Source organism: Fringilla coelebs (assembly GCF_963513975.1).
Source record: "Fringilla coelebs genome assembly, chromosome: 3".
Classification (NCBI taxonomy): Eukaryota; Metazoa; Chordata; class Aves; order Passeriformes; family Fringillidae; genus Fringilla; species Fringilla coelebs.
In genome coordinates, this window is record NC_140030.1 from 58,238,362 (window position 1) to 58,256,121 (window position 17,760).

Genomic DNA, 17,760 nt, shown 5'->3' on the forward strand with positions numbered 1-17,760 from the left:
CATTCTACTAGAAAAGGTTAACAAGGGAGTGGTTTTTTTGGTGAAAATACATGCTGAAGGTCTGACGTGTTATATTTGTATTTAAAATTGGGGTTGAATTCACAATTGTTCTTGAATAAATAGCCTGTCATCTGAGTGTTTTAATAAAGCATTCACATTTCTGATAGGGTAGTTGAGAAAGCTGCATGTGAAGATTCAAGTGGAAAAAGTACTAGATTGCCAGTATGCACCACAGATATTTATTTCACTTATTTTTGAAATTGACAGTAGTTGGACGTTAGGGAAGTGATTGACACCAAAGTACTTTAATTCAGTTAGAGTAACTGAGAGGAAATAATGCCGAAACAATAGAAGGATGATGAGTTATTTTAAATAATTTTAAATAATATTTTTTGCTAAAAAAAAAAATATTTGGGAATTTTTTTGTTTTGTTTTTTCCTTTTTTTGTTTGGGATTTTTTTGTTTGGTTATTGTTTTTTCTTAGAAGATGCAGGGCTAGCAAGAGTAAAGTGTCATTCTATCATTCTATTCACTACATTTAAAAAAGGAGTTGAAGGTCTGGATGTTTTTTGAGGCTTCTTACAAGAACACTTGGAAAAATTATTATTATGTGATATTTGGCTCTTAGCTTAACTACTATCTTGATTGTTGGTCTTTTCTTGTAAATGAGGGACTTTTCAAAATGTTTTTTAAATGAGCCTATCAACATGTACACATTTATAAAATGCAGTGTATCTCACTGAGAACAGTCTCAGAACCTCTTGGAAAAGAAGTTAGACTGCTAGGGCTTTAAAGAGGGAATGAGGAAATAATTTCCATTGATGCTGTACAAAAGCAATTTTGACTTTTGCTTCTGGTTGTTCTTGAAACAAACTCTGGTGCTCTTGCAAGTCTAGAATTCTAGGTAAACATCATTATCTATATTATTTTTGACTATGTAGCAGGGCGACTAAGACTTGTGGATAGATTTGTTGTGAGGTACATTTTAAAAAAGAACAGATGGGCAAGTAATACTTCTGTGAATTACGTTGAGAAGAATGTTTCAACTGTGTTGGATTCCTGGGAGCTCTTTGATGTGGAGCAAGAATCCAGACAGCTGTCAATTTAAAACAAAAAGGCAGCAACAGAAAACCCCACTCAAAACCCCCCATCCCAAACACACAAAAAAAGTTGTGAAAACCAGTTGACTGATGATGGGAGCTGTATGAAATAAGACCAGTTGTGTCAGTTGCTGGCTTTTCACAGTGTGCTTCAGACATTCTAGTCTGCTTGGTCATATCTCACATATACCATAACTGCGTTTCAGGAACACCAAAATTATTTTGGGGTGTCTCTGTAGAACTGCCCTGAGAAGTTGGGAATAGGTATACTTGGATTAACATGTCTTTTTGTTAGTTTGTAGGTCTTTTGGCTTTTTTTTTTAATAGCTTGATTTTTATTTTGTTTCCTAATATCAAGAGGAAGCCTTTGAGGTGAATCTCTCAAATGCTTCTACTTAGCACTCTTTGGCTCACATGAGAGTACTCCTGGAAATCACAAAATTTGGTTCCTTTTGGATGAAACTAGACAATATTATGTGTTAAAAGAAGCAGCCAAATATGTTTGATATGTGCATATTAAGACAATAAGACTTAGCTCTATACTGCAGCAATTATCCTGAAATGCATATGTTGCATGGATGCCAGGTTCTCAGCAAAAGCATTTGCTGTACAGATCTGCTTCTATTGTACTGCACTATTTGCTGATGCAGCCATAGCCAGCGGGGATGAGGGATTCTAAATGACTGAGGGAAGTAATTTTCTTCTATTTCTGTGCTCATACTACAGCTCTGGGTGAAACAGGTCTGCATAGAGGCACCAAAGGCTTGGGTAATATGATCAGCAGATCAGGTCTAGATTTATAACCAACCTGCAGAACCCTTTAATATCAAAATATCCTGACTTTTTTTCCTCATCACCACCTACCACCCTCCACCACTATTACTTCACTAACAGGCTGCATGTAACTGGAGATGTGAGTAGGATAGGAGACATTATTCAGGATGTAAACACAAGCTGAAAATTTGGGCTGCTCTTTCTGCTTGGACATTGAATAATATAATAATTTGAATGACATTGAATGTATGAATACCAACTTAATTTTTTTTAAATGTTCTGGATATCTAAAATTGTGTTGCCATTGTGGGTGGATATATTTCTTTAACTATAAGAATTTTTGTGGATTTTAAAAGGGAAGAGACATGCTGTGCATGATGCATATGAAGGAGCATGATTTTTTTTTTTCCCCTGTGGTTGGGTGTGTGCTCTTTTTGAAGATGTTAGCTCTTGATTCTGAGAGCAAAGGGATTAGTTGGTTTTGGGTCTGCTTTACTGCTGTCAGTAAAGTGATAAGATGTGCAGAAGTCACATTCCAGCTTCTCTGGAGAGTGCACTAAGGACATTTATGCCTCAGAATACATGTGTTCTTCTTCAGTAGTGACAGCAGTTTCTTTCACAGCTGCTTCTCCCACTTGGCAATCACTTCTTTTGCCAGCAATACTGGAGACTGCAGCTTCTAACGCCTGCTGTGCACTCTGGGGAATGAGGATCTGCCTCTTTGTGTAACTAACATATTTTTTAGCAATATCTGTATGAATAAGCTAAAGAAGCCCTTCTCCATTGCCATTTCTGATAGAAAAGCAGCTTGATTCCGTAACACATCATTGCTGCTTCTTTAGAAGAGTTCTACAGTGCTATTAAGATATAAGTATAAATTATATATGCTTGGCTGCATTGATTGTTCCAGTAGGACCCACTTTGGCAGTCAGAGGGATTACACCCTGGAAATACTGGAACTTTCATTACTGGTGATCACTGTTGCCATCTGACTTAGTGGAAATGGTGATTAATAGGGATGAGTTCTCTTGAAGCACTGGTACTTCTTGCTTGGCAGCTTTTGCTTGTGGTCCTTGGTTGGAGCTTGTTCTGGTCAGAATTGATTGTATTTATCCAGTATTTATGTCACTGACCTCTAAGAGGCTTCTCAGCTTCTGAAGAAATGTGCACTCTTAAAGAGCGTGGAAGCAGAAGGTCCTTGCCAGGGTCATTTTTCAGGACCTCATAAGGAAGATGACAAACACTTCAGTTTTAATTGTTTTGAGGAGGTGTCTAGGTCTTCCTGTACTGTCTTGGATACCTGAGGGTGCTCTTACTGTCCAGATGGCCCTCCTTATCATGGAGGTCAAAATGAAACCTGCCGTGGTGGCCAGCAGGTTTTTTTCCTGCTTTGTGAGTTTCTGGAAGGCAAAAAGTTAAACAGGTTTTCAGCCTCTGACTGGGGTGTAGCACTTCTTTTGACTCTTTCAGTTTTAATTAGCCTGTGATATTGGTGTTTGCACAGAAGTCAAAGCTCAGCCCAAAGATGGGAAACCCCATATTACGCGTGCTGATTAGAGGACTAACCTCTATGTTTTTTCTTCTTGACTGATTATTGGAACTTCTGTAATCACATAGTGTGAATTTATGGATGCTTCAGCCTCATTTATTATATTTGTTCTAAATAACTCCAGAGAGACCCTAACTTGTTCTGATTTCCTGTTGCTTTCCTGTAGATTTTGTGGATGCCATATTCACATCGTCTTCTTTCAAAATTTAACTCAAGGTCCAGTTTAGTTTGTCACATTTCATTGGCTTAAAAACCCCAAACTGTTACTCTTTGCTTCCCCATAACTGGGATGGTATGAGACATCTGTGACAGAGTGCTTCTCCTTGAGTTCTCCACCAAAGCTCAAGCAGCACTGGTAACCTCTGAAAACCTTAATTTCTCCTAGCATCTTCCAAGCAGCCACCTGGAGCTTTTAAGCCATGAATCTGACCTGACTCTTTGTGTTAGCAGTGATTGTCTGCAGGAAGAATAGCGAGGCCCATCTGCTGGAACATGGGGCGTGCAGAGGTTACTGCAGTGCTGCATTAATGTATGCATGTGGCTGTGGGCTTTTGTTCCAACTGGTAGTGCAGTTGTAGGCAAAGAGTCCATGGGAACACTTCCTTTGTATTTTCCTCACCTTTGGAGTCTTCTGATGTGTGCTTCTGACATTTAATGCTTTGGACTTATGATTTGCATTATATTTAGGAATGGTGTGCATGAAGACAAGGCAAAGCAAAGTGTATGTTCTAAGAGGGTAAATGAGGGGGAAAACTCACCTGCAGTGGAATTGGTAGGGAACATAAATTCTAGGTGGACCATGTGTTTCCAAGAACTTCCATTATAAATCCATGCTTTCTAATTTCACATACTTCAATAGTATTTTGTATATTTTATAAGCATGTGTATGCACATGTAAAGGTGTTTTGTTTCATTTATTTTACAAATGTGTTAATTTTTTACATGCAGATATGGGAAACTATCTGTTTTCTCCAGTCCTTTATAAAATGTTTTAAAAAATAGTGTTTTCTTGCAGTGGGAGATGGACGAATGGGATATGCAGAAGAAGCTCCCTATGATGCAATCCATGTTGGAGCTGCAGCCCCAGTTGTGCCCCAAGCAGTAAGCCTTTATGTTCTGTGTGTGTGTTTCTGTAATATCTTAGCTGTAGAGAATGCTTTGCATACATCTATATGTAAAATACTTGGTAGCTTGCACTGCTGGGAGTATCAGTGGGCAGTGTGGTATTACTGTACGGTGTGGGGTTTTTGTCTCTGTTACAACTGGGCTTCCTCTTGGTTTGATAAAGCTGTATGTTCTAATAACTCTGCTCTAAATAAACATATTTTAAAATGACATGTGTGCAACCCTCTATTATAACAATGAACTGGAGCATTTTATTTAATGAGATAATTCAATTTTATCAAACAATGAGTTACAAAATTTAAGTGTGTTTCCCAAGTTCCAAAGTCTGCTGAAAGTAAAATTTTTAGCTGGAAGTACAAACGGTGCCATTTGTTTGAAGGTTTCAGAATGGATACAGGGCAGTTCTTACTAGAGAAGCTGAAGAGTAACTAGGGGCTTTAGAGTGTGCATACATATAGTCCGTTTTTACTGATAAGATTTTTTTTTTCTCTTCCTTTCATCAGGCACATGGTAATACATAGCATGATTTTATATGCTAGATGCCAGTTAAGGTTTTTAAATCGTAGTGAGGGATAGTGAAAGTCTGGGCTTTGAGGTATTATAGATAGATTGGACATTTCCAAACAATGACCAGTGGTGGTGGGGTTTTTTTTTGCTTCATGTTTTTAAAGTAGGTTGTGGTTTTAGTTTGAGGGGGATTTATTTGTTTGGGTTTTGTTGTTTGAGGTTTTTTGGTTGGTTTGTTTTGGGTTTTTTTGGTGGGGGTGTGCAGGAAGGTGTTCCCAGCAAAATGTTGACAGATGACAATTTAAAAAATAATTGAAAGTTTATTTGTAAATGAAACAGTTCTTAATTATAACTTTGTTAGCAATGGGGATTAAGGGGTTTTTTTCATGGTGTCTGGGAAGTATGAAATTTTCCTTGAGACTACTGTGATTAGGCTCCTTTAACTATTGGGAAAAAATGCAAGCATTTCTCACATACTATGTTTACATGTCACTTATCTTAGTCATATTCATATATTTTAGACTAGTTTCAGAAAAGGCTGTTCCATTCACAGAATGAAAGAGGAGCTGTTGGGTAGTGAGTGTGTTGTAGACAAAATTTTTCCGGGAAGAGAAATAAGGAAAAGTCACTATTCTCAAATCTTATTCTGAGGGCTTAAGGGGAGATCAGTTACCCCCAGAATTTTTCACAATGGGCCTGTACTGATGCACAATAACTATTGAACAGTTAAACAGTTTCAAAAGATTGAATCTGCTGTAAAAATAATTTGTGATTTACATGTTTCTCCCACATATATAGAAAATAAAACTGCAACCTACCCAGTTAATTAAATTATTTTACTGTAATACCAGTTGTTGTACCATGTTGCTGTGATACTCTCATTTCCAGTGCACTTTTTATTTTTCCTAATGGAAGTAGTTATCTACTGCATAAAAGTAGATGGATACATAATGGCAAAGCTATTAATCTACTGTAACAAACTTTGGATCCAGCTTCTCTGAGGTGGCTGGTTACATTCTAATTTCTGTGTTGTGTTCTAGCTTATAGACCAGTTAAAACCTGGCGGAAGATTGATATTACCGGTTGGCCCTGCTGGGGGAAACCAGATGCTCGAACAGTATGACAAACTAGAAGATGGCAGTGTCAAAATGAAGCCTCTGATGGGAGTGATATATGTGCCTTTAACAGATAAAGAGAAGCAGTGGTCCAGGTGGAAGTGATTTTCTGTTCCACTTACTTCTTCCACACACATGCAAGGTGAAAGGGTGTGAATTTTAAGCAGATAGACTGCAAGGCCTGCCTTTGCTGCTGTCATTGCTTTCTGCTCCTCCATACCATGAAAACTGACTCAGTCTGCATTACTACATCACCCAAAGGAGGTTATGCTAAGTTTGAGTTAAATTAAAAGCAGAAGAAAAATATTGCATGGGTTGCACTTTGTCTTTTTTGGACATGTTTTCTTTAGTCTTTGGTGTTTTGAAGATTATTTGTTGTTTTAAACACAGTATTTTCTAAGGTTAAACTTCACTTTTAATGAATTTTTTTATAACTATTTTGCCCAGTAATTAGGGTGAAGTGTAAAATTTTACTTAATAAATGGTGTTTTGTCCTTTAAGTTAGTGGTAATTGGGTGTTCATTTTTTATTTTTCTGAAACACTAAAAATTAAAAATGAACAAAATCTCTTTGCAAAATCCTTTGTGGAAAATGTAGATGATCTTGCAAGCACTTTTCCTTTTTAGCCTCCAAGCAGCAAAAACTAGAAAAGATCATTCCTTCTTCCCTAAAGTATAAATGTAGTTGAGTAGTTTTTAGAAAATTTTCCCAGACATGTTATTAGAAGTCTGTCGTCTGTCTCTGATGGGGCAGTATTTGTGTTTGCCAATACAGCAAATTCTAAATGCCTTTCTAGAAGTAGGAAACCTTCCAGTTTGCTGAATTGAACAGCCAGTAATAAATGAATAAATAAATAGACTTAATGCAGCTGTCAGCTTAAGCCATGCTAGTACGTGAATGAACAAAGCAGCAGCGCTGTTTTGCTTCCTGGCAGAAAGTGCTTGTGAATGTATTATTGGCATTAGTGAAGTGCAGAGATGGGCATTGAGCTCTGAAAACAACTCTTGAGTTTTACAACCTAAATTTAGATTTTGGCTTTTTTTCCCCTTGATATTTTGGAGTATAGCTTGTGATTTGAATACACGAATACTCAGTCTAACCTATCAAAATATTCCTGAAAAATACAAACAAAGCAGTTTGCATACTATTGCTTAGTGAAACCTCATTTCAGTGTGTCTTGGATTACTATATAACCACCACGTACAAATTACTCTTAAAACAACTTCAGTGAGGTACTGCTTAGTTCAAAGCTTGTGAATCGTGCTTGTTATTCAAATGTTTTGTATTTGTTATGCAAATGAATGCTTTGGCCTCGAATATTGCCAGTATTCCCTCAGTGTGGTACTCAGGGATTTCCTGCTTCTTGTAAGGCTTTGGAAGCTTTCCTTTGTGGTCGGTTTCCTCCTCTGGCAAATGTTTAATTTAAGTTTGGAATCCATGCTTTGCTTGCTCTAAAAAAGAGTAGCTGTCTTCTGAAACATTCCTTTTCTCAGAGAGTTTTCATAGATTTTTTTCTATTTCCACCTGATCTGATTATAGTAGCGATTGGGATTTTTTTGGTATCCCAAAAAAAGGATAGCAGTGTGTGTTCATAAAACACTTTAAGAAGGGTTTCTTGAATGACAGTGTTTATCCCTTGCTATAAGTGAAGGTGGGGTACTGTGTTAAGGACTAGAATTCCGAGGTTTTAGCATCTCTTCAGTGCAGTTTGGTATTTAATTTTGTATTCTAGCTTGGAAAGAGCTAATAGCTTGTCTTTGGGCCTTCTTTAGTAATGCATACTGTAGGATTATTTTCCCCAGAAATTCGTACCAGTTTCTGTGTTCTTCTGAAACACTTCTTGATTTTATTTATTTATTTTTAATTTAAGAATTTACAGTGGTGTTATCTGGAAATATAAGTGCTTAGCCTGAAGGGTTCATCTGCAACGGCATAGAGGCTGTATCTTGCTATGCGCATTTAAATTTCGTTCAGTCTTGGAACTCTCTGTTAAAGAAAATCTCAGAAGTCCTCTTCTTGTAACACTTGCTATTTCTTTAGTTGTCCTTTTTATGACTTGAAGAAAATTTCCCATTCCATTTTCTAGGATGACTGTCAGTGTACTGCTGACCTTACTGGAGGTCACATCTTTCTTTTCTTTCTTTTTCCTTGTTGGTGGCTATGCAGTATACGGTCAGGTAGCTGCTGCTAAGGAAATTCCTAATTATAAGTCAGCATTTGCTATCTATGCTGGCATCAAAGGTGAAAGAGCTGTTTTTTCTTCACTTCCTAGATTTCATTTTTTCTTTTCTAAATTGCTCAAGATCTGTGAGCAGAGTTCATTTAGAGACTCCTGAAAAAGCATCTCTAAGTTTTTCTGTAAGAAAGATCTGTAGTGTATGGAGACTAGTTGATGTAAATCTCAAATTAATTAAATAACAATCATTTTAAGATTAGCTCAATTCTGTGTGTTTAGTTTTTTATTCTTTTAGTTTACATTATGTGATTTCATTCCTAATGCAGGTAACTTTCATCACATTGAATGAAGAATGGGTGTCCCTTCACAGAATAGAATTGATAGGCCAGCAGCATTTTCCTAGCATAGCAGACCCTCCAGTGGGCAGGAAAGAAGCTGTTAAATTTTTGCTGAGCCATCCCCATTTTGCTATGTTCTTTAACAGGGCTGTAAGTTGCTTTTGCAAAGCAGCACAACACTCTTAAATGGTGTTTGAAGTCAACCCCGTCTTCGGGTATTTTGTATCATGCTTCACTACGTAAAACATAGCGAAGGGAAGTCTGGACTAGCTGGAAGGAAAAGATTGCTTGGATTTCAATACATTGCTAAATAAAGCATATTATTTGTGAATACTGTTAAATTTATTTAAATTTAGGCCATGACTTTGTAGTTTTGGTTCAGTTGCAGCAGTATTTTTTAAGCTCCCAATATTAGTGGGAATCCTCTCAAATGTGACTTCCTGGGACATTTAGAAGTAGAATATGCACAGGAACCCTATCTCTGGTACAAAACAAAACAATGCAGCGTGCCAGAAATCCAGCAGTCAATGCCCAGTTATGTGATTGTACTGATAAGGGTATCCTTTCACATAAAACTTCAATTGTTTTGGTTTTTTTTACTGAAAAATAGGATGGAGAGAGGGCGTCTTGTGTTGCACAGTTGGGAACGTGGCTTGATGGCTGCCTTATTGGCAGATCTTGTATAAATTAGGATCTCTCTGGTTTTATTTCTCTGTGAAATAAAACTTACTACTTCACTTACTACTTATGTAGAAAGACAATTTTAAGTGTCACAGAATCATGGTATTATTTAGGATAGAAAATATGTTTAAGGTCATTGAGTCTGACTGTTAACCTAGTGCTGCCAAATCCACCACTAAACCATATTCCTAAGGGCCACTTCAAACCATCTTTTAAACACTTTTGGGAAATACCTTGTCCTGTTGGCCTCACTACTGCTGATACAGAGGCATAAGAGAATAACAATGTAAATAACAGCAATGAGTCTCTTGCATTTTGCATTTGATTTCCAGACAGGCAGCTTTTTAAAAATTGTAACAACTACTTTTGTCTAACATATTGTATTAGTAGAAATTATTTATAAATGTCATGCTGAATTTATATTTGCTGATAAAATACAAAATTATAATGACAGTATGACCTTTCTGAACAAAAACTTCAATGACTAAACTGGGGCTGTTACTGTATCCCACTTATCTGTACGTAAACCACGATTAACACTCTTTTGGAAAATGTATTTATTAGGATACATTTTTAATATGTTTCTGCTTAGAAACTCTTATTCAGTGTTTCAAGTGCCCCTGATGAGCTAGTTGACCAATTTAGTTTGAAATTAGCAGGTATTGTTTGCTGGAATTCCTCAGGCCATGCAGAATAATGATTATGGTTTAGGTTTTTATTTTATTTTGGCAAAAAGAATCTCTGCACAAAATGTTTTAGGTTAAATTTAAGAACTATGAATTATGTATCAGGGTTTGACCCTGACTGAATGCCAGGTGCTCACCAAAGCTGCTCCTTCCAGAACTGGACAGAGGAGAGAGAACACAATGGAAGGCTCATGAGTTAAGTACAGGCAGAGATCACTCACCAATTACCACCATGGGTACAACAGACTTGACTTGGGGATACTAATTGAAATTATTGCCAAGCAAAATAAAAGCAAGATAATGAGAGGTAAAACAAACCTTAAGAACACCTTTCCTTGAACCTCTTCTCCCTCCTTCCTAGCTCTACGACCTGCCCCCCAGCAGTGCAAGGAGGTAAGGAATGAGGTTTACAGTCAGTTAGTCACACATTCTTCCTGCTGCTGCTCAGGGAGAGGGGTCCTTCCTCTGCTCCAGTGTGGGCTCCCTCCCACAGGACACAGTTCTCCATGAACTTCTCCAGCATGAGTCCTTCCTATGGGTTACAGTTCTTCATGAACCTGCTGCAAGGTGGGTCACTGTTCTTGGGATGCAGTCCTGCAGGCACAGCCTGCTCCAGTGCAGGTTCTGCACAGGGTGACAAGTCCTACCAGGAAACCTGTTCCAGTGTGGGCTCCTTTCTCCATGGGCCTGCATCCCTCTGCCTGGAGCCTGCTCCAGCACATTTCCCACAGGGTCACAGTCTCCTCTCAGGCATCCACCTGCTCCAGCACGGGCTCCTCCACAGGCTGCAGGTGGATCTCTGTATCCCTGTCATCCTCCATGGGCTGCAGGGGCACAGCTGCCTCACCATGGGCTGCACCACACTACACAGGAATCTCAGCTCCAGTACCTGGAGCAGCTCCTGCCCCTCCTCCCCTGATCTGGGTGTCTGCAGGGCTGTTCCTCTCACATGCTCTCACCCCACTCTTCTCTGCACAATAACATTTTTCTTTCTTGAATGTGTTACCACAGAGGTGTTGCTTCCATTCCTGACTGGCTCAGTGTTGGCCAGTGGAGGGTTTGTCTAGGAGCCAGCTGGTGTTGGCTCTGTAGAACCTGGAGGAAGCTTCTGGCAGCTTCTCACAGAAGCCACCCCTGCAGCACCCCTGCCCCCCCGCCCCCCCCGCCACTACCAAAAGCTTGCCAGGCAAACCCAATGCAATTACGTAAAAGTGTATGTGATATATCTGATACAGCAGATTACAGAAAAAACTCCTTTATCATTTCAATTTATTCTCAATTTTATGATTGATCACTGCAAATAACAAATATTTTATAATAGCACCTTTCCAGACTAAAATGCTGGAATTGCATCTTTAAAGTTATAAAGTGAGAAATCATGGGCTGCTGAAACACTGAGTAGATGCTGTATTTCTAATTCATAAAAAGCTACGCTCTGAATTTCACTTTCAGTAATGACAACATATTTTTCATAGATGAATGACGTATTGAGAAGGGAAAGTCAAATGCTGCCTAATGACAAGAAAATTGAAGTGGATCTAAAAGAGTGAGATACAGACTTCAGATAGATTTATAAATATTTGTTCAAATGTTTAATTTGAATGCCTTTCCCTAAAGTGGCAGTGAGGGATTGCAAAGCTGCATGACTTCTATCCCAAACTTATTGTTGATAAGATTATTGATTCTTTAGAATTTACCTGAAAAGCTGCATATTAGATTTTTTCTGAGAATGTTTCTTGGTTTTTTTTTGTTGGATATTCATAATGGGAATTGCAGAATATTCATGTATCTGTTTTCCCTAGTAGCAAGCAAAAATTTTTCAAACTTTCTTACATTTTTTTCAAGAATAGTAACTTTGAGCTAATGACTTCTGAAATTTGCTTTAACTTGAGCTTACGAAGTTGCTTTGATGCTTCAGTTGACAGATGAGTGGTTCTCTTGCTGCAATTCCAAAAGCCTGAGAAGGACTACTGTGGTGGCTTAAACCCTAAATATATATATCACTTGCTAAGCAGGAGCTGGTAAGCAGATTGGAAGGAGTGCATATATGAAGGTGGAGAGAAATTACGTGAGTTGTGTAAGAGTCACAGTAAATAGCTATGGCCAGAAAGAATACAAATTAGTAGATCTTTTTTGTGACTCTAGAGGACAACAGGATAGTTTTAACAAGGAAAGAGCAATCTTTTGAGTCTCCTTTTAAGCTTTGTAGCAGGATAGATTTTGTTGTACTACTGGAAGGATAGGATAATATATCCTGATTCTTACCAGTCGCTGAAACCTGGTGGATTTCATAGCTTGGCAGCTTCCGATCCATACAGGATCAGCTCAGGTCAGCTGATGCTGGTTTGCAATATGTATTTATGTCTGCAAGCTGTGCTACATTAGGGAGAAAGCTGACAGCTGTTACCTATCAGGTAATCTGAGACTTTTCTGGCACTTTCTAATACATACACTCCAATAAAGCACATATAAATTCAACTTCTATCTGTAGAAAATATATGCTGTATAATTTTAACACTTATATCGATGATTGGTTTGGGCTGGCATGCTGTTGTTAGATTAATGAGTAGTGAAGAGCAAGTGAAAAACCTCTTGAGGAAAGCTGATCCCTTAATAAAGTAAATGTTCTAAAAAATAAAATATGAAAATCCTCATCTTGAATGTCACATACAGGATGTAGTGGTCAGGAATATGTTAAAGCAGTGAAAAATACCAACAATTAAAACATTGCCATGCTAATGTAATTTATTTTAAATTATCTATTTATATAATACTTATATGTTTTAAGTAGAACTATCATTTTGGAAAAGAAAAAAACAGACCCACACTTTAAATACATTAAGTGTGCTAGCAACATTATGCAAAAGCCCTTCTAACATCTGCGGCTGGGTAGAATCATCGCTTGTTTAATAGTTTCAAAATAATACAGAATGTTTTTTAGGCTTACAGTTTCTTGAGGATCTGCCTTGTATTTGAAGGATTACGAATTGCTTGTCACAGTAAAAGACCAGGGTTTTATAAAGCTGTGAGTGTGTGGTAGGAATCAGGATTAAAATCACACCCACAATTAGGCGTATGAGACTAAGCCAGCAACAGCAGTAGTCATTACTTACATACACTTCTTGAAGATGTAAAAATTAACTGATGATGCAGCTCCTGGAAGTGTTAGGGATGAATGAAGCGCTTGTCCTGAATTCACTGGCACTGCATTTTAAACTGGGTATCAGATGTTCATTTCTTTTTATCTGCTTAAAATAAGCAAATACCCATTCTGTGAAATAGGCAAATACGGAGAGCTTCCAAACCTTTAGCTATAAACAGATTTTTCTTTATCCCTGCCAAGATGTGTTCTTCTGCCTCCTGCTTTTTTCTGCTGTGTGTAATTACTGCAGTGCTCTAAAGCTGTGTGATTAGTACTTTACTATTAGGAGGCAGTGCAAAGTGCAAAGAATGCAAATATTTATCACTTACAAATCACAACGTTTGCATCCCAACTTCATTAGATAGTAAACTAGTCATTTAAGCACTAGTTTCTACAGCCTTTTCAGTTGCTTTTTACAATGTTTTGCATGCTGTCATTCCATGCTGTATGATTCCTGGAGCATAATAATGTCTTTGGAATTTAATGGTTTGGTATATGTGCATGTAGAACTATAGTTTTGTGGATTACTTTGCATGATAGCTGGAAATACTATTGTGTATTGAGCCAGCAATCACATTACTGAGTTTTTTCCTAATTCAGACACTGTTTGCTTCGGCTAATGAGGCTGATGCACCTACTAAAAGAAAAATTGCAGCAAATTCATTCTGAATTTTTAGATTGCAAAAAAAGAGGCAAAACACTTCTCTGAGTTTTCCAATTCTCGGAGTGGCACAGTGCACAACTTTCAGATTTGATGGGTGTTTTGCATTAAAATTAATGCTTTAGAAATACTTAAACAAATCACTACTATATGATAACTTTATGCTTGGAATATAGGTCCTATGGGTTTCTTGTTTCAATGTGTTTTAAATGTCCTACAGGAGCAAACCTCTGCATTTTCTAGATTCCTTTCAATGATTTAGAGAGACTTCTTGATTCATCCTTTCTCCTAACTAGATCTCCTTTTAGCTCATACACACACTGACACACACACACACACTGCCCCCAGCCTTTCCACAACTTACTCCTCATCTATCGTAGCTCCTTCAGGAGCTAATCAAGCTCCTCTGAGAAATAAATAAACTAAGTGGTGCAAAATGCATAACAGGGATGCACTTGTGAGTGTTCCCACTTTCTTGAGAGACGGCAGCTGAAGCTAAACTTGCCTTTTGGCAGCTACAGAGGATGCTATTTGCCAATACTCTGTCTAGTAAGTTGGCTCAGTTGCTTGCCAGTGTGTAGCCAGCAGAATACGGATGGCAGGTAGCTGTGTTACTAGCTCTGCAATGTGGGGGGTTTCCTTAAAGCAAGTGATCCATTAAATGTAAAACAGAGGGACCCATATTTCACAACAAGTCACATAGTAGTATGAGATGATATGGGATTGCTGTTGCCTTTCCTTTGGTGTTTGTTTTTTTTCCTCAAATGCTTGAAGAGATTTCTAAAGTTTTGCTGATATGTGTGAGCACTTAAATAAAACCTGATTCAGTATCAAAACTTTTCAAATACCATTTCCAAGGGGAGAAAAAACATAACTGCATGTGTTTTCTTTCTACAGGGATGAATTGTAAAAGCTACATCATCTTGACCCAAACATAGTGTTACAGTGGACTGCTCATCTCCCGTTCTAAAAGCTTTTTGAAACCAACAGCATTGCAGCTTGTTTTGGACTTCGTTATACTGTTGTTATCAGCATGGAAAAGCGTGGTGTTTGTTTTATTTTTTTAGATGCTCAAGGCAAATCTGATAAAGAAATGGTGGAAAGTTTTATGTGGGCATTGTTTTATTTAACATGCCTCTATTTCACTTTCATCTGTTCAAAGTGAATTTCTGCGAACTGCAGATAAAGACCTGTAGCTTGTGAACTCTGATGTTGATGGGGGAACTTGAACACTCACTTCTCTCGGCTCCTGTGTCCCTTGGTAAAACTGCTTCTGTGCACCTTACGACACTACGTAGGAAATACCAGGTTTTCTGTGTTCCAACGTCTGCTAGATGCTACTAAAAGGAGATGAACTTCCTTTCTAAGCTTTTGACATGGTGTCATAGACTAGCATGTAGTAGATACAATCAGCTGCTTTTTTACCTTAAAACCAGGCATTTGTATATATTAAATTTCAAGACATCAGAGGTAGGTGGCCACTCTTATCAAACCCTGCTGTTCAGGCTGGACATAACAGACATGGTTTCCCCTTTCCTTCTAAAATTGATTAATGTAATCTTTAAATTCTGTTGTGGTTTATAGCTCAGCGCTGGTGTGATACACCTGGAGCTAACTCCATAAATGTGAGGTTAGGTGTGTTCCAATCACTGAACAATTTACGCGATGCTGCTTTGCCAAATAAAGTTAAAAGCAAAAGGGGGGTTTTGGGCTTGTGTGGAAGATTGGGATGGATAGGTAGTCTGATATATGGATTGCTAGGCTCTTTATTAAAAGCCAAAACCCCCTTTGGTTCTAAAAGAAAGTAAAGCCATTTGCTGTATTAACATTCTTGTTTTTATAACTTTGGGCACCCAGGAAAAATTCTGGCTTTTTAGGAAGTGAATTGTAAATTGCTGTAAAAGGAATGCATCAGAAAGAATCCTGGACTCCTAAGTACACATATGTGCACTTGTTCAGTTTTCATATAGAAGAATTGTTGGAAGGCTATAAACCTTTTTTCTGACATAAGTTTTGTGTTCTGGTGCTGTAAAATGTCGACAGCAAATTGTGAAGCAGTACACTAAGGTGGGCTGCTTTGGGAAAGGGGAGAAGTGTGTCTTCAGTCATCTTGCTCATATTTGAGCAACCTGGAATTAAAGTAAGCAGTATATTATCCTTTTTTTTTTTTATGATAGGAAGGATTATAGAATAAAACAACCTACAGTGATCTCTGGGAAAAAACCCAAAGCAACTTCCTATGGTGGAAGAGCAATAATTTTGTGATAAGATTAATCCCTGAAAGCATAAAGGTTAAAATTCAAAGGCCTCTGAATAGGGAAAAGGAACATTTTAAATAACCTGCCTTTTCAAGGCCATCCCCAGACTGTTCCTATGTGAAAGATACTATAGGACTTAATTTATTTAGATGTTTGGAAGTTAATGTACCACCTCCTGATTTGACTGCAGCCTGGGAGCACATGCACAAGATTAATCTTATAAAGAAATTAATATAGTGCATATTCTAGAAAATACAATCCAGAAAAATCCACTTGCGTCTGACAAATTTGTACTAACCCACAATCAACTGTGACTCTAGTTCTTGGTGTTGAAGTGAAATAACTGATGCATGCTAACGTTCAACCTTTTGGTCGCTGTATCTTTCAGTTTGAGTTCAGCTTTATTTACATCTTCTCACTAATTTAATCAGTTAAATGAAAGATATGAGCTCAACTGTATCCAAATTCCTGTCTCTGGACACAGTGTAATAAGCTAGCCTGACTTGGAAGTGGTGTTAAAGCTGAGACCCGATGACAACTTCCTGGGGGAGAACCACTTCAGGAGGTGTAAGGCTTCAGGGACCAAGGCTCGTGGGAATAGTGCACCCATTCCACTGAAGGGGTTGATGACAGTCAAGGTACTCGGACAGAAAGAAGTATCCAGGAGTAGCATTTAGGAGTCGAAAATGGAAACTCCTCCATGATGGAGCAATGGTTCTGAAGTAACAACTTGGAGACAAGGACAAGTTGAAATGCAGAAGACTTGAAGAGCTTGAATAAATGCTGTGTGAACTGTCTGAATTGCTACTTTGCCAAATAAAACAATTTGAGAGGAAGCTGTATCTAGGTGTCTGCCTGATTTTGTGGTTGGTTTTGTTGTTTTTTAACCTTCAACAGGATTTCACATATCCAAAAGAAAACATGTATAAAAATACTGGTTTGCTAACTGACCAGATCTATGTGTCCATTTTCAGTCAATTAATGTATTGCATCAGTTACAAAGCCTGTTAATACTACCGGGAATGTAAATGGGGTCTGTTGGGAATTTCTGAAACACACATCTGGGTGTTTTGGTGAACAGGCTCTGTGCACAGTTCTGTCTGCTGTCCATAGTTGTATTCAGCCACCTGGGAGAATGTGATTTGCCACTTGGAAGGATTAAAGCTTTCCCTCTTTATAAGAGGGGCAGTCATGTTTCACTGGGCTGTTACTATCACCTCTAAGCCGGAATAGCTTGGGAGAACGGATTGGCTGAACTCTGAGTTGCTTATCTGGTTGTGTCTGGGATCCAGACAGTAGAAGACTTAAAAGGCCAATACCTGTATCTTGAAAACCCACCAAGAGTTGTGGGCTCTCCACAGAGGAGTTTGATATGCTGTAGGGATGCCGTTCAGACTGGTCAGCTGGCTTGAGGCCACAGAGCCTGTAACATGACCTTTTCTGGAGGGAAACCAGCACACAGCACGTGTGCACCAGCACTGCTGATGAAGCCACCTGGATGATTCCTGAAATGCTTTGTAGTCATCGAGTTTGAAACGGGCAGTAATGCCTGGAGCCAGGGGGGCTCTGTGTGGTAGGCTCTGGAGCTGGCAGCAGTTCTCTGCACATGTGCAGTTTTTGTGACAGGGTGACAAGCTCCAGGATTTTT

The 17,760-nt window shown here is 38.3% G+C and overlaps 1 protein-coding gene across 2 annotated transcripts in view; it reads left to right on the forward strand.

Annotated features, from left to right (window-relative positions):
- The window catches only part of PCMT1 (protein-L-isoaspartate (D-aspartate) O-methyltransferase), a gene marked incomplete at its 5' end in the record, with an annotated part of 36,033 nt that extends 19,113 nt beyond the window's left edge, over positions 1-16,920 (forward strand). The window contains 3 exons of one of the 2 annotated variants that reach the window (XM_084203012.1): positions 4,439-4,524; positions 6,096-6,312; positions 14,752-16,920. In XM_084203012.1, the coding sequence (XP_084059138.1) occupies positions 4,439-4,524; positions 6,096-6,275 (266 nt within the window). In that variant the 3' untranslated portion in view covers positions 6,276-6,312; positions 14,752-16,920. The remainder of the gene's footprint in view (positions 1-4,438; positions 4,525-6,095; positions 6,313-14,751) is intronic. The other variant, XM_084203011.1, reaches the window with a different exon arrangement.
- Positions 16,921-17,760: the final 840 nt, after the last annotated feature.